This window comes from Malania oleifera, chromosome 7, assembly GCF_029873635.1.
Source record: "Malania oleifera isolate guangnan ecotype guangnan chromosome 7, ASM2987363v1, whole genome shotgun sequence".
Lineage (NCBI taxonomy): Eukaryota > Viridiplantae > Streptophyta > Magnoliopsida > Santalales > Ximeniaceae > Malania > Malania oleifera.
The window spans coordinates 51404375-51428487 of NC_080423.1; the positions used below are offsets into that span (position 1 = coordinate 51404375).

The window sequence follows — 24113 nt, forward strand, 5'->3', positions numbered from 1 at the left end:
CCACTACTTCTTGACAAAGTACAACTTTGAGGTGTGGTTTACAAATAGAGAGTTGAGCTCTTCATATAGCTTGAACCTCAAGTCCAAAAAATACTTCTCACCAATGTGGGACAAATAAAGAAAAAATTCAAAACAACTTTTCTACCAATGTGGGACAAAAGACAACATCCTAAACGATTAACCTGCCAACCATTCATTCCCTTGATTCTTGGTTGAATCAATATATATATCTATCAATTATCTTAAGATGATGATTATATCATGAAGAGATTGGATTTGGAAGCAAACGAAATTCATAAGAAAAAAAAAAAAAAGAAATGATCAAAATTTGATAGATAAAAAAGAATCTTGGAAGATTGGTAACAATTGTAAAGAAGGGAAGACGAAAAGGATTTTCACCAACATTCTACTAGAGAAAAATATATTTCTACAACTTATTTTAGGTCTATATTTTAATTCCTAGTCCTTCAATGTCCAACCCCCTTTAGCTTCTTCTATTCATTTACTATTCCTCACCGTCAACATTATGTTTCCACTATTTAGTTTACATTTTCATTGTCACTATAGTTCAAGTTGTGTTGACAACAGATTCTATCTAGGGATGCCAACAAATGGGAGTTACATCGCAATCCCCATTAAACAAGAAAACAAAAGGAAAAAAGAAGACTCTATTTACAAGACAAGATGATTGAAAAAGCGGAGTTGCCACCTTTATTTTATTTTTTTTGAAAAATAAAATTAAAGGAAAAAATCCTAAAAGATCTACCAAACAGAGAAGAGGGTTCTATAGTGCGTTCATACAGAGGGAAGATGGTTGCATAACTATTCCAAGGGAGATAAGTCAACCAGCACCCTTATTGGCACCCATTTTAATGACGATTACTGCTAAGTATTCGTGTGTATGCCTTTTAAATAAAGAAAAAGGAATGAATGAATTCCCATTTTTTATCATTCAATGAAAAATCTTCATCCAAGATTCCCAAAAATTGGGTTAGAAACCTCGATATGCTCTTGTTTTGAAAAAAAGTTGGCCTCAAGAAACCCTAAAGTTTGAAAAAGAAAAAATAAAAATAAAAAGCACAATTGGAGAAAATGAAATTGGATAAAAAAAAAAAAAACCTTGATTGATTGTAGTTGATAAGTTCAATGATGATTGGATTTCAACAATCAAATTGTTTGAAAATAGAAAATGGAAAATTTTGGTTTGCTATCAAATTTAAGATGAGATTGGATTTGGTTGAAAAAGATGACTGGATCTTAAAACTATGTTTGTTTTTAAAAAAATAATATGTGATGGAATTTGATTGGTAACCAAATAAAAGACCTAATTTGATTCGAAATCAAGGATCCAAAGTGGTTGGAATTGAAATCCCTTGATTACAAATATGGAATAAGCAATTGATGCAAAAAATCTATGATTAGAAATAGGGATTAATGGTGATTGAAAGTTTAAAATCATGATTGGAAGAAGAGGTTAACAATGATGGATTTGAAAATCACCGAATGAAATCGGGGATCAATGGTGTTGTAGATTTAAAATTCATGATTGGAATCAAGGGTTAAAAGATGATTGATATGAAAATCACTTATTGAAATTGAGGATTAATGGTGATGAAGATTTAAAATCCATGATTGGAATCAAATATTAAATGGTGATTTAAGATGAAAATCCACTAATTGATATCGGGGATTATTGGTGATAAAGAGTTGAAATACAAGATTGCAAGAAGAGATTAAATGTGATTAAGAGGAAAATCCTTTGATTGAAATTGGGGATTTAATGCTAATAGAGAGTTAAAATCCAAGATTGAAATAAGATATTAAATGTGATTGAGAGGAAAATTCTCTAACTGAAATAAGGGATTTAATGTTGATGGAGGGTTGAAATCCAAGATTTGAATTAGAGACTAAATGGTGATTTGAGATGAAAATACGATGATTAATAGTAGGGATTAATGGTGATGGAATGTTGAAATCTAAGATTAAAATCAATATTAAATGGTGATTAAGAGGGAATCCATTAATTGAAATTCATCATTTACTGATAATTAGGAAGATTTGATTTGTAATCAATCAAGATGATAGATTTTAGAAAAGGGATATTTGATTAGATACGAGATCCAAAAATGGGGATGTTTTCCAAATATGGGGAATTTTGAAAATGCTAGTAGGATTTCATCATTGGCCTTAAAGGGAAAAAATTTAAATCAAGTCAAAAAAACCCTTTTTTAAAAGGCGAGATTTTAAAAAATGGAAGAGGAATTCCAAGTTTGCTCTTCGCATATCAAACTCGTGGTACAAGTACCTACGCACATTCACCCATATGGGCCTAAGGGAGAGTACTTCCCTCATGCCTAGGGAGGGAATGGAGAAAGGCATTATTCGGTGAAATTCTCTCTCTCGTATCATCATAAGGTAGGACGAATGTCATGCTCATCGTTACATAGAGACACTTAATTCTAAGATAAACTCCAAAATGTGCATTTAAAGTCAACCAATTCTGAATTAATGAAGGCTAATTAGATAGAAGCAAATTAAAGCATAAATTATGAAATTAAACATACAAATTAACAAGTAATTATGCAATTTAAACAGGTGTACTTTCTTTTATTCCCAAAATAGAGCCATCAATCAATTAAAGACTTTCCTTTCCGTCTCATTTTGTTGACAATTTTCAATTTTTATTTTTTTGTCTTTTTTCGAAGATGAGTTCCTTTTTTTTTTTAAAAAAAAAAGGAATTATTTCATTATAATACTAAAAACTTTATTTTTTCAAATAGAAACACGCATTATTTTTTTTTAAAAAAAGGTAAAAAAAAAAAAAAAAAAAAGAAATGAAAAATAGGGAGAAGAAGAGGCAGATTAGTCAACCAAGTCAAGATAGAAAGAGAAGGCAATTGATCGGTTTTTTTTGGGATTTCTAAAGAATACACAATGTTTCTTACTATTTTGCATGCATACTAGGGTTTTTTTGAACCCTAGCTGCTAGCTACGCCCTTTACAATGTCTCCCCCCCACTTCTATTCCTCTCTCTCTCTCTCTCTCTCTCTCTCTCTCTCTCTCTCTCTCTCTCTCTCTCTCTCTCTCTCATATTTTGCCTCTTTATCTTTTACTCTCTTTTTTTTCACCATTGTTCTTGCTCAAACCAAACAAAATTACATTCTAAAAATATGAATATAAAAAATCCAAAGAGTCATGTGCATGTTTCCTCAAGAATAGAATATCAAGAATAAGAGCATGCAACATTTGCAATTATCACAGAATAAATTTGACCAAATATCAAATATAAACTAGGACTTTTTAACAAGACCTAAACTCATGATCCAACCAAGATAGCTATGCGGAATCTAAAGCGGATGTTGATAATCACTCCTTGAATATGCTCCTCCCAACAATTAAGAAAGCCTTACAAATTCCAATAGGTTTGAGGTTTGATCTAAGTTTGTTCCTTGTGTGTACTACTCTAAGGAAAGTAAACAAACTCCTTGAATCTAAGAAAATATGGGAGACCCTTCTTCCTTTGTACATTCCTTCTCGTAAGGATGAACGTAAATATTCTTCTCTCTTTTTATGTGAAGCTCTCCTCCTATTCCCCCCCCCCCCCCTTTTAATTCTCCCATAGTGTATACTCTCAAAAACTAGCTCTCTCTCCTCCCCCTTCCCCTCGCCCGATATTTTAAAATGTTTCTCCCTTCCTCCCAACTTTCTTTTTCGTCTCTTCTCTTCACCCCCAATATTGTTTTATGTGTCTTCACTTCACCCCCTAACTTCCTATTTATAGGCAAAGGCTAGGGGTGAAAACAAGTTCCACACAGTGCCCTTAGGAGTAAGGAGGAATTACCTCCTTGTCTACTAGGGTGTTTGGGCCCACAAAGAGGATTAAAATAAATCAAAAAACCCATCCTTACGAGGACAATGCCTTGAAATATCCAATTGGAGCTTAAAGAGGCTCCCTAAGTGCAATTGAACTAGAATAAAAACCAAAAATGGCACCGAAACCCTTTCTAGCCTACTAAGGTTAAAGAAAATAGCAACCCTGATCAAAATGGCCATCAACAAGTTGTAATTATTCTTCAAGAAGTTTTAGTAATAAAACTTTGTCCCTTTCTTTTCCCTTATAATATGTGTATCTGATAGAGGTGCCTTACCTCAATATTCCTAAATCCATATTTCATACCAAAAATCCCTAATTCCTATGTTGAGAACAAAATAATGGAAACAAATACTAAAACAAATGTCAAAAAAGAATGTTATGGTGCCACATTAATTGTAAGGAATGTTGAAAGATTTTATGAACAAAATGACCCCAAAATGAGATGAAGGTTGTGATTTTATTTTTTATTTTTTGAAATAGTTTAATTTAAATTGATTAGGTATATAATCCTTGTCATTTTTTAGAGTTAATAATAACACCACGCAATATATAAAATTTCACCTCCATGATCAACAACAAATAAAGCTTATAAATATTTTAGAAATAAAAGGACCACCGCACTCCAACCCCTAGTCTCAAAAGTAAAGTATCATTATCTTAGAGACTTACAATTGTAAATCTCCAGTTACCCATGGAGGAAAGCTTCCCGATAGTTGATTGTATGACAAATCTCTACATAGATGAAAAGACATTTTAGCTATTAACACATCATGAATCAGGAAATTGAATGTTGCTTTAAAAAATGAAAAGATATTAGACACTATAGCTAATCAAATTTATTTTTAGGCTTTCACAATTTTATGTTTTTATAATTAACAACTAACATACTATGATAAGAGTTTCATTAACCTAGATCTCTACATTATTTTGAATGCATTTTTTAAATTCATATAATATTCTAAATTCAAATTTTGGAATTCATGCTTTCATATGGAGCACTAGAGTAACAAACAGCCATGGTCAATGGTTATATGGCTAACGATGACTTGTGCTCAATTTTGTCCCTACTATGATAAGAGTTTCTTTTTTCAAATTTTTTTTTTTACCCTTTTACTTTCTCAGTTTTCGATGTGATGCCTTCATTAGTACAACCCTACTTTCTTGACTTTTATTTACAAAAGTTGCAACTAGGTGGAAATGTGTTATATTTAATCATAAATTCATTGAACATAAAAGAGAGAATGAACATTCATTACAAAAATTTGTTGTTAAAATATATATATTTTTAATGCAAGGAATAAAATAAAAGAAAAAAGTGTATTAAAGTGGTATAATGGCTCGTATTGAATATAAAAGTAAGTCATAATTGCCAATCAACCTTTAAAGGTAAAAGAAAATGCATCTAATATATTCAAACAAATCAGTCTAATAAAAAATTATGCCAAATGATTAAAAAAACAACATTAACAATTTTTGACCATTCCTTCCCATTTCATTATAACACAATTAATTTTAAATGAAAATTAAGAATAATAAATAAAATAATTTTGATAATTAGCAATAGTTCTTTCCTAGTCTCAATTTAAAGTAAAGACCAAGTACAATTAAACACTTTTGTTTCAACTTGTCCTATTCTTATGTTCCTATATGAATAATATTGATATTTTGATTATAGTGTATAAGTAGTAATTAAGTTTTTCATTTGAGATTTTCTCATTGTTCTATACCAATCAAAATAGGATTAAAAAAAAAAAAAATCCTCTCTTTGTTTTTTCTTGGGTGAAAGATCTTATTTTAGTCCATATTTTTGTGGAATAATTTTAATTGTTACATGTACTTTATACCAATTTGATACAAAAAATGAAATAATTTTGGGCCACAATTATTTGAAGATCAAGTGTAGCATTTGTTATGCAAATTACACCTTAATTTAACTGATTAATATTAACATTACAAGAGGGTTACATAAATGTTGCTACTTTTAAATTTATATAAGTTAACATATATAATTGAAACTATTTTGCTTCATGTCATGTTTAAAGCATAAATTGCTTGTAATCAAGTATAACAACAAAACAACAAAACCAAGCCTTAGTCCCACTAAGTGGGGTCATCTATATGAATCCTTTTCCATCAATTTATGCGATCATGGACCATTTCTTTTGATAGATTCAAGGATATTAAATCCTCACTCACTATCTCTTTCCAAGTTATTTTAGGTCTACCCCTACCCCTTCTATTGCCCTCCACAGTGACTAAGTCACTCTTTCTCACATATGCACTATAAGGCCTATGTTGCAAGTGTCCATATCATTTGAGTCATCCCTCCCTTATCTTATCTTGTATAGGAGCTACTCCCAACTTACCACAAATATGTTCATTAATTAATTTATCTTTCAATGTTATACCACTCATCCATCTAAACATTCTCATCTCGACAACTTTTACTTTTTGGATATTATGTTTCTTCGTCACCCAACATTCCGATCCATATAGCATAGCTCGTCTTATAGCTGTCCTATAAAACTTCCCTTTCAATCTTAAGGGTATTCTACGATCACATAACACACTTGAAGCACTTCTCCATTTTAACCAACCTGCTTTAACTCTATGCATTACATCTTCTTCAATTTCTCCTTCAGCTTGCATAATAGATCCAAGGTATCGAAATCTACAAGTGTTATTTATTTCTTTATCATCAAGTTTAACTTTGTCTCCAATATTCCTTTTATCATTACTAAAATTACATTTCATATATTCTGTTTTATTTCTACTTATCCTAAGGCCTCTAGATTCCAAAACTTCTCTCCATAATTTTAACTCAGCCTTTACTTCGTCCCTAGTTTCATCAATTAATACAATATCATCTGCAAACAACATACACCATGGAACCTCCTTTTGAATACTCTTAGTCAATTGGTCCATCACTAAAGTAAAAAAGATAAGGACTCAAAGCAGATCCTTGATGTACACCTATGGCAATTGGAAATTCTCTAGCTTCTCCATCTATAGTCCTTACACTAGTCATTAATCCATCATAAATATCCTTAATGGCATTGGTATACCTACAACATACACCTTTTTTTTTTTTTTTCTAAAACACACCATAGAACTTCCCTAGGTATCCTATCATATGTTTTCTCAAGGTCAATAAATATCATGTGCAAGTTCCTCTTCTTTTCCCTAAACTTTTCCATTAATCTTCTTAAAAGATAAATAACTTCTATGGTAGATCTCTTAGGCATAAAACCAAATTGATTTTTTGAGATCTTCGTTTCTAACCTTAATCTTTGTTCAACTACCCTTTCCCATAGTTTCATCGTATGACTGATAAATTTAATTCCACGATAGTTATTACAATTTTAAATATCTCCTTCATTTTTGTATGTAGGTATTAAAGTGTTTTTCCTCTATTCATCTGGCATCTTCTTAGTTTTTACAATTGTATTAAATAAATTAGTTAACCATATAATTCCGTTATTAGCCAAGCATTTCCAAACTTCAATTGGGATGTTATCTGGTCCTATAGCTTTCCCATTTTTCATCTTTTTTAGTGCAAACTTAACTTCGTTAACTCTAATTTTGCGAATCAATCTTATATTTTTAGTCTTTTCCTTATTGGACAATTCTAAGTTTAAGCTCTATTTAGTTTTCGTTAAACAACTTACTAAAGTAACTTTACCATCTTTCTTTTAATATCTTCGTCCTTAATCAAAACAATATCATCCTCACTTTTTATACATTTTACATTTCCTAAGTCCTTGCTCTTCCTTTCTCTAGCTTTAGCAAGTGTAAATATCTCTTTCCCCTTCTTTTGTACCTAATCTATCATACAAACTAGTAAGTGGTCTATAATTAGCTTCACTAACGACCCTTTTTGCATATTTTCTTGGCTCCTTATATTTCTCAAAGTTATCTTTGTTTCTACATTTTTGCCATGTTTTATACAAAATTCTTTTTGTCTTTATGATTTTTTGTACATTTTTATCCCACCACCAACTCTCTTTGCTATTCGAGAATCTTCCCCTTGATTCACCTAAAATCTCTTTTGCTATCTTTTTAATAGAGTTAGCTAATCTATTCCAAAGAGTATTTGTATCTATCCCATTCTCTGAGGTCCAATCCCCATCTTTGATCATTTTGTCTTTAAATTTTATTATATTTGCTCCTTTTAGGTTCCACCATCTAATTCTCCTATACTGGTTTATTTTTTCATTTTTCTTCCAATTTTTAATACATATATCTAACACTAAGACTCTATTTTGTGTGGTTAAGCTTTCACTTGGAATAACTTTACAATCCTTGCATGATAAACGATTTACCCTTCTAGTTAAAAAAAATCTATTTGACTTCTATTTTGTCCACTTTTAAAGGTTATTAAGTGTTTTTCTCTTTTCTTGAAACAAGTATTCATTATATTAAAATCATGTGACATAGCAAAGTCTAAGATCATCTCCCTAAACTCATTTTTGTCTCCATATCCATATCCTCTATATATCCTCTCATAATTTTTATTATCTCTTCTAACGTGTTCATTCGGATCTCCTCCTATAAATATTTTCTCAGTCCCTGGTATGCCTTGTATAATACTATTCATATCTTCCCAAAATTGTCTCTTAAAATTTTTTACTAAGCCAACTTGACAAGCACAAGCACTAATGATATTTATTATCTCTTGTCCTAATACCATCTTTATTTTTATAATTCTATCTCTTACTCTAGTTACATCCATAACGCTATCTTTTAAGTTTTTGTCTATAATAATGCCTACTATATTCTTATGTTTTTCTTTTTCAGTGTACCAAAGTTTAAATCCTAATTTATCATTTTTTTTTTAGCTTTCTCCCCCACCCACTTAGTTTCTTGAAGACAAATTATATTAATTCTTCTTCTAATCACTGTATCCACAATTTCCATGCTTTTACCCGTAAGTGTCCCTATATTCTAGGTTGCTAATCTAATCTTAGTTTCCTGAACTAAAGTATTTACTTGCCCACGACCAGAATAATGCAGGAACCCTCGCATATTTGACACCGTACCCGGGCGCTAACATGGCGCGTTGCTTCGGGGTGACGACCTAGCCCACCTTCGCCCATTTTCACTACACCTAGGTGGTTCAAGTGCATCGCGTCGCTCGTAGGAGACGCCCCAACAAATATTCGGTAAGGATTCATATCATAGTAATCAGACAAATTTTACGCTGGCTGTCAGCTACCTAACGCAACCCTCCTCCTTAACCCGGGCTTGGGACTGGCTATGTGAAAAAATTAGGACATTAAGTGTATCATAGGCGAAGTTGCTTGTAATCAAGTATGCAAAATTAATATGATAGTTGGGAATAACTCTAATATGAAGTTAAAACGTTGAAAATTTTAAAGTTTCTCACACTTAGTTCAACTGAAAGGAAGCATATTTATCCAAATAATCTTTTTTGACCAATTTGAACTTATTAATTTAATAAAGGCAATTTTTTTTTTCCAAGTATGGCACGAGCACTAGAGAAATGCTCATTAGTTTATTTTTTAAAAATCTATTACAACAGAATAACATGTAGCAAATTTATGGCTTAATACCACATTGTTATGCATCACAAAGTATAATATTGAGTACTCATCTAATTATATGTGTGTGTGTGTATGTGTGCGTGCGTGCGCATCTAATATTATAATATTTATTGTCGTGCGTGAGATGCTCATGATTTTGATGTAGTTTCCCTACGATTAAACAACATATCTGTCAAGAAATAGTACAAATTATGTTTTTTATTTTATTTTTTCATGAGAAACGCTACTAGCTTTCTAGAAAATAGCACAAACACTTCATCATTTTCTTTTCTTGTAGACCAAATTTTCCCCATCAATTTTTTCTTTGGTATTTTCACTTGTTAAGTTAAAATCAATGGGTAGAATACTCTTCTAATACATTAAAAGATATGTATATATATACTAATTTCTTTTTTTTTGGAGCGCCTTCCTTGTGATTTATTTATTCATTGTCTATATATATTTGGAAATTGAATTGTATAAACTATAACTTTTTGGACATCTGAGAATTTTGAAACAATATTTTCATATTGATGCCTTGTCAAAAATAAAATAAGACATACTATTTTCTTTGAAATAAATTGTAAAATAATTTGAGATACTCGATGCCTGCATACCTATACTTTTTAAATAAATAATACTTTGTCCTAAATATTTTTTGCATTAGCCCAAAAATAATTTGAGATGGTCATTACGTATAAATTATGGAATTGGTAGTAAAAGCACAGTAAGAGCTATTATCATAGGAAAACATTGGGCACATTTACACTTGATCAATAAAATTATAGCATAACAAAATGTCTAAATGTAACATAGTTCTGTCACTATTCAAGCACATGAAAGTGGTTGGCAAGAAGTTGTCCTCTTCACTAGCACGGCCTAGGGGAAGTGTGATGAATGGGGAGGGGGATGGAATGACATTTTTTGAATTTAATGAAAATTTGTTCCAATTAAGGCTCATTGTTCAAAAATACAATTATACTAATATTATCCTTGTTAAGTTGTGCCTCATAGTTAAAAAAGGGATGGTCACCTTCCATGTAGAACCTTCCTTATACATGAAAGATCTAGTAGTGCAATTGGGAGTTGTAAGGAGCGAATACAATACTCAATTTTAAGATAGAACATAGTACCATTATATAGTTATATAAGGGTATTTTAATACTCCCACATGAGGTTACACACATACACATACACATGTATCCATAGAAGTTCTGCAAATGAAGTCTCACTACCAAACCATGCAAATCCTTTGTCTTTTATTTTTCTTTCAATTTTATTTATATGTTCATAACCTCATGCATGTTCGCAACAATTGGTATTAGTGTCAACATTATGATAAAATTTATATTTACGCTATAAAAAGGATGAGCAAGGCGAAGATGAAGTTCAATTAGTCTAGTGGAAAGGAAAACTTCAACCTCTAACAGATGTTAGTAACGAATCTATTGATTTAAAAAATTCGTTATGTGATGTTGATAGAAAGGAAACTAGTGAAGATGAATAAGGATTGTTGGATGTAACCATAGAAAATTTCTTAAGTGTTATTTGATCTAGTTTGGTAGACCACATTTAATAATTAAGGTGATGAAAGAGAATATGGCAAGGCTGGGGACTATGTACAAAATTGGAGAGCTTGCACATTGTGAAGAGAAACACTAATTAGTACTCTTAAACAAGGCATTGTTAATTTTTCATATGCCTAAAGGTGGACCTTTATATCAAACATGAATTGGTTTAATCAAATTCTTAGTAATTTGTGTAAATTGAAGGTGAAGATTAAAGGAAAAAGATAAGGTATTGATATTACTTTACTCTCTTCTTACTTCATTTGAATGCTTGGTTATGTCATATATCTTTAAGGACCTCACCCTATGCTATGAAGATGTTTATGGTTCTCAAGTCGAATAAAGCTAAAAGAACACTCAATAAGAAGGACCAATAACCACAAGGCTTAGTTTCAATGCCAAGCTAAGGAAAGGGAAATTAAGATAAAAGGGTCAGAAGAAGGATGCATCAAAATCAAAATTGAAGGGCAAAAACATTGAATGCCTCAAGTGCAAAAAAGGGGCATAGTAAGCTAGATCTTAACGGGTATGGTGAGATATAGCTCAAATGATAAGGAATTCACATTGGTCACTTCAGGTAAACATTTATTCCATGATACCTAATTCATGGAACAAATTCGTTCGTTTCAATACTATCCATAGTGGAGTGGTTTAGTGTCTATAGAGAATGTGATGGCATGTTAGTAGATTTTAGGGACAACCATTCTTGTCTTCTTATTTGATTTAGTTTTGTGAAATTCAAAATATTTGATTGTACTATCATAACATTACAAAATCTTAGACATATTCTAGAATTAATGTGGTGAAAGATTTGCAAGTACTTCTACTAGCTTTAGGCAATAGGATTTGTAAAGTTGCCAAAGGGTTTTTTGATTTCATGAAAGGGTAAATTAGATGAAAATAATATATATATCGATTACTAGGTACAATTGTGGGTAGTGCATCAATTGCTTTATTAGATGTTGAAACAATTGACACTACGTTTTGGCACGTATACTTGAGACATATATATAAGTAAGGAATGATGGAGCACCAAAAACCACGAAAATTTTCAAAAGGTTAAGTAATTTAGAATGGAATTTTAAAACTATTGTGTTTTAGGTAAACAACGTAAGATAAAGTTCAATTTTCTTTCCTATAAAAGCAAAGACATTCTAGAAAATGTTCACGTAGATATATCTAGGGTTTGCAGAAGTACCAACAATAAGCAAAGCTTAATACTTTGTTAGCTCTGCTAATAATCACCCTCAAAAGCTTTTGGATTAATTTATAAGGAAAAAGGTTACAATATTTCTAAATTCAAGTAATGGAAGGAAAAGATTAAGAATAAATAGCCTAGTGAAGCATCTTAAGCATGATAATAGACTAGAATTGAACAAGTCAATTAAGTATCTAGACTTCTTAAAAGGAGTTAAAGGGTTCAATCTAAGGGATCCAAATAAAGAATATGATGATAAATGAAGAGGTGTTTGATAACAAATAATAAGAAGATGAACAAGGGGACAAAGATAGTAGGAAAGGGTAAGTGGAGATTGGAAGCATCTAGGTTGTGCAACCAAAAGGAACTTTAGTGAAAGTAGAATGTGAACTATTGTGTAAAACCCCCAAATATGCATAACGAAATGTATATATTTGTCTAAGAATCAAACAAACAATGCATCAATCTAAATGGTGAATACAAAACAATTCCACAACCACAGTAAGTAAATGAAAGTAAAATAATGACACCAGGAATTACGTGGTTCAGCAATGCTTACATCCACGGGAGCAAATGACAAGGATTCGCTATCTTCTTGTCCAAATTACAAGAACAATACAAGAACCCTCTCAATAATCCTCTTAACCACACTTGACTCTCCATATACAACATATACTATGTACATATATATATATATATATATATATATATATGCCTCCTTAGAGTTTTCCCCCTGAAACCTAACCATATTAACGTCCATTTATTCAAAATTTGAAATCTGCACTGGGCATTCCGAACCAAACCGTCGACTGTTTCAGGCAGAATAGAATACTGAACCCAAATCATTGATGGTTACAGGGGAACCATTGACGATTTGCCTCGTTGCACCCTGATTTTCTTCATGCTTTCCTTTAGAATGTGGGCCATATTTCACAACAAACTCCACCAACACGAACATACACCCCTTAGGAGAAACCAAAAACATGAACTCGTTGCTCCACCTTGAATTTGAGATGTTAGGTTAGGACTGCCTCCTATCTAGAAATTGGAGACAAACACCAAGTCCAAGCAACACTGCTTGAACTTGCCGATGGCAGCTTCGGCTTCTACCATCAACCCTAATACACTTGTAGATGCAACAATATGAGACTTTACCTTAGGCTTCCAACGAGGCCTTCCCATAACAGTAAACACAAACACTACTATAAGTCTTCTATCACCAAAGTCCTCTGCATAGTCTTCAACAAATCTCACAACTGACGATCCACTATGTTGCCTGCTAAAACACCCCATCGCACAATCATGAAGGACCTTTGACATATCTCGAACATCATAACCTGTCCTTGGATACCAAGTGGTAGACATTCCATATCAATTCTCCACATAACCCCCTTGAGACGGCAAAGAAAGTCTCCCTGCGGTTCCCTCCACAAAGTCACCTTGAGATAACACCAATCTCCCTACAGGTCTGTCCATGTGAATCAGCAAACCAAGACCCTTGTTGGTCATACCCAACATATTCATGTCAAAAACTTTCAACAAAGTTCCCAAGTGATCAACTTCAGTCAAAGCATTCCTAGCCAATAACATGTCATTCACACACAATAGATACATCACTCCACTGCATCCTATCACCCTCTTCCACACTGGAAGTATCACCAACTCACACACCATACATATGCAATACATCCATTTCCTCCACCATAGCACTCATCAACTTGAACAATAGTAGGAAACTTGCTGCTGGTAGTAATGAATGCATAAAACACTAGAATGTCAAATTTATACCTGAGTGGTGGTCTGATAGTGCATATGGGCCCACCATGATCTTGCTGGTCTCCTGAGTTGAAACTCCCTACAACATGAACTATGTCATCTCTATCCTCAATTTTTTGCTCCACCCGCATCACATTCCTATTCATACTGTGATACAATTGACTCAAGATAGAATTCCCCACATTTTTGCCCTAAGTATTTGACTCCACCTAAATTACATGTTCGCTGCTGCCACAGTTTTTTGGCATTTTTTTCTCTTCCTTTACCTAAGTATGCTGCCCCATGGCTTTCTCACAAAAAGCCATATCATCTATTACCCCTTTGTTTGCCACATGATCACCTAACTTGTACCCACCTTTCTTAATTTTACCCCCAAAAAGATGTACTATTAAGATATAACACCAAGCCTAGATCCTCCATCACTAGAATAGTACACTAGTGGAAATCCACTCACAACTGAGTAGTCTACCACAAAACCTACCCACAATTCACTTGTAACTCTCCTATCTAGTGATACCTTTGGCAATCGGTCACACGAGAAATGCACCATACTCACTAACTTCACTAAGAAGTACCCTACAAGCCTTGCATATAACATGCCCTACTCAAGTCCCAATGTCTAACCTTAGGATCTCTCTCGTAGTCTGGGACTCCACCTCAACCACAAGTTTAACCTGGTAAGCACATCAACATCAGGCTTATGCCACATGAGATAAACCAAGACCTTTCATAATACACCAACGAAAAACATATGTCTGCCCTGTGATGCTATCCTCACCGATCCCCAAATATGTGAATACATGTAGTCACCCATATGCCTTAAATGCATATTCCACAGAAAGTCTGTTTCAGATTCTACAGTTGCAGCTCCATCTACAACTGTAACACCCTGCAGTGCATAGATATTCCTACTACCTTTTCTTCTTTCATCACTATCAAGTCACCTTCACACACTTTCATTTCCTCACTTTCAGACTTATAGCTATACCTATTACAATCTAATTAAAGTGCCGAATGAAATAACATTCTTCCTTAGACCCGGTACATGCCTTACATCACATATGGTTTTACAACACCATCATACATTTTGATTTTGACATTTCCAAGACCAAATATTTTGCATGAAATATCATTTCTCATCAAAATACAACCAGCATTAGCTGACTTGTAGGTATCGAACTATTTTCCATTTTTTGTCATGTGATAAGAGCATCTGGTATCTAGGATCCAAGAATAATTCGTAAGGCACTCAGAACTCGATGAAACACATAACATATCCTTATCACTGCATTTTGAATTTTCCTCCACTACACTTGAAGATTTTGATGGACCCTTAGACATATAACGGCTTTCCAATTTTTACCAAACTGATGCTAGAGATTCCTCATTTATGACGTGATACAGCACGTCAACAGCCAAACAAAGTCATATGGTTGATACTTTCATTGCCCCCAATTCATTCCAAGTCGCTTCATCCATGCATTCCGGTTGAACTCCGTATAAGGCCTTCACCATGCCTTGCTACACCAAAAGATCCTTCACCCTTCTCTACCACAAATTGAAATTCCCAATTCCATCAAACTTGACAACGTCAAATTTTGCAGACGAAGATGCAAAAGCCTTTACAACAATGCTCTGATACCAATTGTTGTGTAAAATCCCCAAATATGCACAATAGAATGTATATATTTGTCTAAGAATAAAAAAAAAAACAATGTAGCAATCTAAATGATGAATATAGAACAATTGCACAACGACAACAAGTAAATGAAAGAAATAAAAATAACAATGACACCAAGAATTACGTGGTTCGGCAATGTCACATCCTCGGGAGAAAATGACAATGATTCACTATCTTCTTATCCAAATTACAAGAACAATATAAGAACTCTCTCAATAATCCTCTCAACCACACTTGACTCTCCATATACAACATATACTATGTATGTATAAGCCTCCTCAGAGGTTTCCCCTCGAAACACAACCATATTAACATCCATTTATTCAAAAATTTGAAATCTGCGCTGGGCATTCTGAGCCAAACCGTTGATGGTTTCAGGTAGAATAGAACACATCCCCTAAACCATCGATAGTTACATGGAAACCGTTGACGGTTTGCCCTGTTGTACTACTGCACCATGATTTCCTTCATGCTTTCCTTTAGAATGTGAGCCATATTTCACAGCACGAACCTTGTTGCACCTTTCAAGCATTGTATAGATATGGTTTTGAGGATATGATATGTTTTATCTAAGTCAATGGCAAAGAATTTGAATTTGATCTACATTCTTTTCAAGATGTACATTTAGATATTAATAAAAATAGGTTGATGGAAGCTATGATAGAAAAGATGCAGTTTATATATATAGATATAAACTTGGGAGTTGATAGAACTTCCAAAGGGTAGGAATGTAGCAAGGTACAAATGGCAAGAAGAAATATGATGCTTTAGGAAGTGAAAGTAAATGGTTCAAGGCTAGACTAGTGGCAAAGGATTACTATTAGAGGGAAGTGATATAATATATATGATAATATTTTCTATCTAGTTGTATGACATACCTCTACTTTGGTGTTTTTGGTCATTATAACTAAATTTGGTTTGGAGTTAGAGTAGTTTAATGTAAAAAAAACATTTCTCCAAGATGACTTAATGGAGAAAAGACTTATATCGAGTAGTTGAAATGCATTATGGAACCAAGAATTGGAACCATGTTTGTAGACCAAGGCAATCATTGTATAGCTTCAAGCAGTCAGCAAGGTAGTGGTATAAGCACTCCAATTTATAGATGATGGGCACAAGAAATACCTTTTAGACATATGATTATAGAGTTTACATTAGAGTTTTATTTGACGGTTCATTTATCTTCTTTTTATTATATGTTAAGGATATGCAAATTGTTGCAAAGAGTACGGGTAATGTTTATCACTTAAAATCTTTGTTGAGTAAGAAGTTTAAATTGAAGGATCTTTATGCTACAAGGAAGGCCTTTGGGATATAAATTAACAGAGATAATAAATAAATAAACCTTTAGGATCTTAAAATAGTTAAAGAAAGTTATTGGAGAGCTTTGGCTATGAAGCCAATTCTAGTCAATTGAAAAAAAATTTCTTATCTTTATGATATCCGTAGTCAAAAGGGGGATGTAAAGGAGATAGCCATTGTTGTGGATTTTTGATGGATGTCATCATTTATAGTTGTCTTAATCTTGCATATGCAATTAACATGGTGAGTAAGTTTACGGGTAATCCTAACAAGAAGCATAAACAATCTTTAAAATGGGTTCATAGGTACTTAAGGGCACTACAGACTTAGTTATGAATTTTTTATAGAGCAAGATTTAGCTTTAGTTAAGGGGATAGTTTGATACAAACTATGTAAGAGACTTGAAGTATAGGAGTTCCACCAAAGGTTATGTTTATACTTTACAGGGAATCTATGCATTGAAAATTCATGTTATATTTGTTTATTGCATTAATATCAACCATTAAGGCTTAGTATAGAGTAATGAGAGGTTGCATGGGATACTATTTGGCTGAAAGAATTACTAACTTAACTTTTGCATATTGCAATTAGTTATCCATCTACATTGTGGCCATCAAAGTGTCATCAACTTCCCGATGGATTAGGTTTATTACATAACAAAACATATTCTATTTAGGTATCACAAGATATGAAACTTTATTTTTATTGGTGAGATTTAGCTTGGTAAATTTGATATTAGGTCAAGTACTACAGACATGTTAACACAATTTTGTTAACAATAGGAAGTTCTTGCATTGCATGAACTCGTTACATGTTTTTAGTTCTGAAATGAGTGTCTTAAAACTTCAAGTGGAGGTATAAGTTAAAATGCTCTGAAGCAATAAAAATCTTTTTTAGGTGTTGAGTTGCGATTTATTCTTAATTGGATGGTCCACTTCAAGTTTGTAAATGAATAAGAAGTTTGGGGACCATGCCCTCCATATGTGAAACCTTCCTTTCATATGGAGGGTCTAGTAGTTTGTCAGGAGCATGTGCTCAAGGGTGTGAGTAGGTACAATATTTTGGGCCATGACATAGTATCATTATTTGCCATATGAAGGTATTTTAGGGCTTTCTTATATATATTTGTAACTGAATTTTGAAAGGAAGTTCCAAAGAATGTACATGAAGATTTACATAAGGACTGTAAATTACTATGTTTTCCCATATTTCTTTTGATTTTTTTATGTCTGTTTGTTTGTAACCCTAGGGAGAATTTAGCTCTATAAATGACAATAAGTTCTCCATATATAAAAATTGATAATGAAGTCTTATAACTTTATGAATTAACTATACTTTTTATGATAACATATCCTATTGTTACTCTTCTATTCTTAGAATTGATGATAAGTTTTTTTTTCTTTAAAACTAATCATAATTCTTTAATTTTGCAATTAATGGTATATCTTCAACCTTTAGAAACTTACAATATCCTTCCACCTTTAAAAGTGAGAGTAAATCATTTACTAGATTTAACATTACGTCTTTCACTTAAAATGGGCGGTACATCTTTCTCCTTTTAAATTAATTGTTATTTTCCATCTCTAAGAATCACTAGTAAATTGACCATTGGGAATCAATTACTAGTCTTCTTCCTTCATCAAAATTTGTAAGTCTTTCCCAAGCCAAAAATAAAATAAAATAAAATATGTAAGTCTTTTGCTCATTTTGGAATCAACAGCAATTTTTTTTTTTAGGAGCTAACTATAATTTGTCTTCATTTCTAATAGGGGAAAAGCTTTTCATCCCTTTGAAACCAACTATAAATCATCCATGTTGAACAATCAATGGAAAATCTTCCTCCCATTCCAAAGTAAAGTCTGTAGTCACACAAAACTTTGTTAGTTGCATGATTTTTTCTAATATCTTTTTAATCAAATATAATAGTTAGGACATAGTTAGCATGTTTCTAACATGACTCTATCTACCCATTTAGATAATGGTTGCCTAGATGATTCACCCCATCCAAAATAAGAAATCTATCCCCTCGTGATTCCAACAAAAAAGGGATGTCATTTTTCATATTGTTTTGTTTACGATCCAAAAATGGCTATAATGTGCTTATACAAACACTATTTTATGCATTGGTTATTTAATAAGGATCTAAATTTAATTGACATTTTTTTTTTCACTTGCTTCAACTCATTTGGAAATATTTTTACTCATTAAGTGTATTTCTTACGTTTGCAAAGACGTTTTTTTTACTAGTCGTGCATATGCAATTGTATAGGTTTAGATGTTTTTTTATTATTAGGTCTATATTAGCAACTTTTGGTTAGCCCATAGCAGTCGCATAAGATCATGAACATATTATTGTTAATCATTTATTAACCAATTAAACTACCTACAATAGCCTTTGATATTCACATAGGAAGATGCAATCCAATGTTACATTGTTGACTTTAGCCTCTACACAATTGTTTGATCACATCTTATACTAGGGTGAAAAAATGCCTTTGAAACAAATATGCTAATAAATTTTACAGTAATAAGTTTCAAGAGAACGTACATGGTAATAAGTTGCGTACTTATTTGGGGTGGAAGAGTACCGGTCAAGCTATTATTTCCGAGAAATCTGTCCATGGAAACAAATGTGTGTGTGTGTGTGTGTGTGTAAGAATTAAATGCCAAGAAAAATCTTCAAGAAAGGAAATTAGAGGGGTTGAAAAAATATTTACAAGTAATTGAGAGAACTCAAATTGAATAGTGCTCTTGGGATTTGACCTACTAAGTTGTTAAAACTGAGATCCCTGAAAAGGAAAACAATGGCATGAAAAAAACATAAAATAAGAATAAGAATATTAATAAAATAAAACTTACAATTTTTGTAGAAGTTGATATTCTCCGATATTAGATGGAATATTTCCAGAGATCAATGCATTTCGTAGAACTCTATTAAAATGGTGCATAGTAAAAAGAAACAAAAAATAATGTGATAAATTAAATGAATATAAACATGAACATAGTAAAACAAAAAAGTTAAATGATTGAATAAATAAGGAATGAGCATGCTATCTTACAAATCAGTTACGCTCGTTAGACCCCTGATGAAGTTAAGAGATGAACTCACATTATATATGTCACCTATTCGCCTGATCAAGTATTAACATAAATGAGCTAAAATGATTACTTTATATCAAAGAGAAATAGAAATAAATAGACAATCAATATTTCATTAGGAAGCTTACAAAGACGTTAATGACGTCAATTTTGAAAAGCTAGATGGTATAGGGCCTTCAAAAGAGTTCCCTTCAAACCTCCTGTGGTAAATTAAATTTCATTATAAAAATGATATCTTCAAATGATCATGTTATTTGATCCTAAAATGATGTATAATTTCAGGTAAAGTCAAAGGGAAATAGTCACATCATATGTGAATAAAAAATGTTCTTACTTACAAAGATGTTAGTTTTGTCCAATTCCCTATGAATTCAGGAATCTTGCCTGTTAATGGAATGTCTGACGCCCACCTAAAACTCAATTAAATTTATACGAGATAACATAAAACTTAATCAACAAGAAGAAAATTAAAAGTAATATTGTAGATGAAATGTTGTTAAGCACTAAGCTAGCATTCTTACATGGTTTGCATATTTGTAAGGTTTGCAAATGTTGACGGCAAGGCACCACCCACTCCAGCGCTATTTATATAGCTGTTAATTCATAAAAAAATATAATAATTGTTTAAATGTTTGTTTTATGTATCTAGCACAGACACAGGCACATGCATGGACTAACTTGCATTAAAGAAAAATGGCTTGGAACTTACAGCTGCTCAAGATTAACTAAATTTCCAAGCTCGGGGGGAATAGTTCCTGAGAAGTTATTTATACCAAGGGATCTACAAGGAGCAAATCATAAGAACATTATAATTGTTGAATTTCAACTCTAAATAGTGTCGATAAATGTAAAACCAATTATAGTGTTTTGTTTTTTAATGTACGTGTATTAAAGCAAAATGGCGAAATGTGGCAAGTGCAAGAGAAAAATTGATTTCCCATGAAGCATATATGTGGCCAACAAAATCAAGAATGAGAGAAAAATAGGTCCCTCCTTTTAATCCATCTGAAAACGATTTTTAATCCTTTGCTTGTCACTTTATCTATGCCATATTAAATAGATTTTATAAGTAAACCTTCAAATCCTTTCCTTCTCCCAAAATTTCTACTACTCCTAAAATGTCAAAGCATTTTACTATATATTTATATTACATTGGTGTTCCTTTTTATTCCACTTCCTAATCTATAATCTATAATACATATGTCTCTTTATTTTTCACTTTCTAATCTACAGTCTATAACCTAATATATAAATCCATAAATACAGTAAAGAAAAATTTTGCATATGGCAAACCATCAAATGTTATGTGTGGCTTTTCTTTCACCCTATCATTTGGGAGCTTGGATTTTGGGTCTTCTTGGATGTATGTGGATTTGGAGCAAACATAATATGAAATTGTATTGAATTTTATTTAAATCCATACGAATCGAAATTTCAGGTCTAAAATCTATGCTCCCAAACACTACCTAACTTTATATAAGAATATATGTATATATTTTCTCTATTTTTCTTTATTCTATGCACCTTGTACTATGTCTTTATAGCTACACAACCATCTATTCCTCTTCACCAAATGGGACCGATCTTTCTTTTATTGAAGCTTTTTTCCTTTCCTATGTTGATTTGGTACTATATCTATTAATTTGTTTTCATATGATAACTGGTAAGCTATTTATATTTTGATTTTGAGTCTATTAATTTGCGACTTTAGGCATTGTTTAGCCTGTGAGATCTAAAATGCACTCGTAGATTGATATTCTTGGCAAGGGATATTTGAGCTTGCATTATAGGACCATAGAGAATGTACATGAGTTGCCCATATCTAAGTTAGGCTAAATATGAGAATCCTTCTAGGGATTTCGACGTGACTGTCGAAATACCCTTAACCTACATATGTAACAATATAAAAAAAACCATATTTTCATTACACATGGAAAGATTCATTTTAATATTACAATATTATTTTTTGTATTATATATTGTAGCATTACTGTTAATACGATGTAATATAGCAATATTGTATTACTACAACCAAGCTTAAAAGTTATTTTATATTTTTTTATAATTATTTATGATTGCAGGTAGCATCACAATACATGGTGATAATATATTAGAAACATACATTCATATTATTCTATGAATATAATAACAAAAAATATAATTAAATAATATGATTTCTATTAGTGTAACATAATATTACTATTACTTTGTATATTTTGTTACTTCTTACTTTTAGTATTATAATATGGTTACTATTACTTCACATATTTTGTGAGAATCCTTCATTCCAAGCTAATTAGATATTATGGCCATGTTACTTTTTGATCCCAAAATCAAAGTGCAAATGATGTTCTTATATCTTGAGAATCTTAAAGGATACTATGAATCAAAATGAAATCTTATTATGGTTGATATTGGATATTTCAAAGTAGTGACATTTTATAGGCATTTGCACTAATTCATCCAATATTCCATACCAAATAGATCACAAAATTATTGCCATCCAAAATCAATGTAAGAAACACATCACATAGGCATTTACCTAAACCTCATTAAAGTGAACATTTTTTCTAGATTTCAAACACATATATTGAAAATTGAATTGAATTTTGTTCAAAACTATCGAATCCTCCTTTCATAAAATAATGCTTAATTTTTACTAGCTTCATTGCAAAGAAAACCAATGAGGATTTTTTTTTTTTTTTAAATTATCATCCCCTAAGTTAATTTGAGTAACAATGAGTGAACTTTATTCCTTCTAAAGTAAGCATTCTATATTACTTAAATTATTTATTGAAATTTTGGGGGTTGTAGCATAATTAGAAGAATAAAATAAGAATAATACGTCAAATACCATGACCTCCATAGGGATACCCCCCCCCCCCCCCTTCAGAGCTAAGACAAGTGATTTCTAAAATACCTCATTACCTTTTTGTAAATCATAGGGACACACGTAGGCAAAATTGAGAAAAATGTTAAATTATAAACAAGAGTCTTTGAAAACACCCCCATATTTTTAAAATTTTGTAGAAATTTTCAACTTCAAAATATTCTTCTTGATTTTTCTAGACTTTTCTTGATTTTTCTGAATTTTTTTCTATTTTTGATGATTTTTTAGTTATTTTTCATAAAAACTAAATAAATAAATAAATAAAATAAAATAAAAATGGTTTAGGAAACATACCAGTTTGACCAGTCTAAACCGGGTCAACTGGTTCAGGATAGTGGGGTCCACGTGTCACCCATGAGTGGTGACACGTGGTAGAAAATTATTATTATTTTTTTTAATTAATTTTTTTACTAGAGGGTGATGTCAGCATGATGTCACTTTACCATGTGGTAGCCACCGAGTGGCTTTGGAGAGATGACAGTTATTGTTGATGTGGCACGATATGGATCGTCCAAAGAAACACGGATCAAATGGCTGGGGCTTATGACATGTGTCGCTGTATGAATGGTAACATGTGTCCCACTATGATGAATATATTTTTTTTATTTCTGCCAAAGGCTCTAGACAAAGTTCAAGGATTGGTGATGTGATGTAATTTGGATTGTCTAAAGAAACATAGATTGAACGGTCTAGATGAGGCCACGTCTTTCGAAAAAAATTTGGACCAGAATGAGCCACGTGTCACCGTGTGGTGGTGACACGTGACCCACTAACCCCTTATACAAAAACCTTTGTTTCTCTCTCTTTTTTCTCATTTTTCTGAATGCACTCTCTCTCTCTCTCTCTCTCTCTCTCTTTCTCTCTCTCTTCTCCCTTCTTTCCCTATTCTCTCTCCTATTCTTCTTCTCTATCTTTCTATCTGTGTGTGTGTGTGTGTGTAGAAACTCAGGAAAATAAAATAATAAAAGAAATTGAGAAAAGAAGGTTTTTGGGTGAAAGGGGAGAAAACCTGCAATGGTTTTCTGGAGGGAATAGAAAATCGGCAACAATTTTGGAAAGTTATCGTGGAACGGTAACGGGTAAATGGTAAAATCAAGGCTGGTTAAATAAAAAATCGGCGACGGTTTTCTTGGAGTCAGGGAAAATCGGCGACGATTTTCTCTGTAGAGCTGAATATAACAAT

At 32.2% G+C, this 24113-nt stretch overlaps 1 protein-coding gene across 1 annotated transcript in view; it reads right to left on the reverse strand.

The window, feature by feature from the left end:
- Positions 1-24113, reverse strand: part of LOC131159914 (probable LRR receptor-like serine/threonine-protein kinase At1g56140) — a 135881-nt gene that overhangs the window by 45724 nt on the left and 66044 nt on the right. The window contains exons 6-14 of the mRNA XM_058115141.1: positions 20751-20822; positions 20563-20634; positions 20380-20451; positions 20170-20241; positions 20002-20073; positions 19802-19873; positions 19660-19731; positions 19491-19556; positions 4544-4606 (exon numbers count right to left, since the gene is read on the reverse strand). Of these exons, the coding sequence (XP_057971124.1) occupies positions 4544-4606; positions 19491-19556; positions 19660-19731; positions 19802-19873; positions 20002-20073; positions 20170-20241; positions 20380-20451; positions 20563-20634; positions 20751-20822 (633 nt within the window). The remainder of the gene's footprint in view (positions 1-4543; positions 4607-19490; positions 19557-19659; positions 19732-19801; positions 19874-20001; positions 20074-20169; positions 20242-20379; positions 20452-20562; positions 20635-20750; positions 20823-24113) is intronic.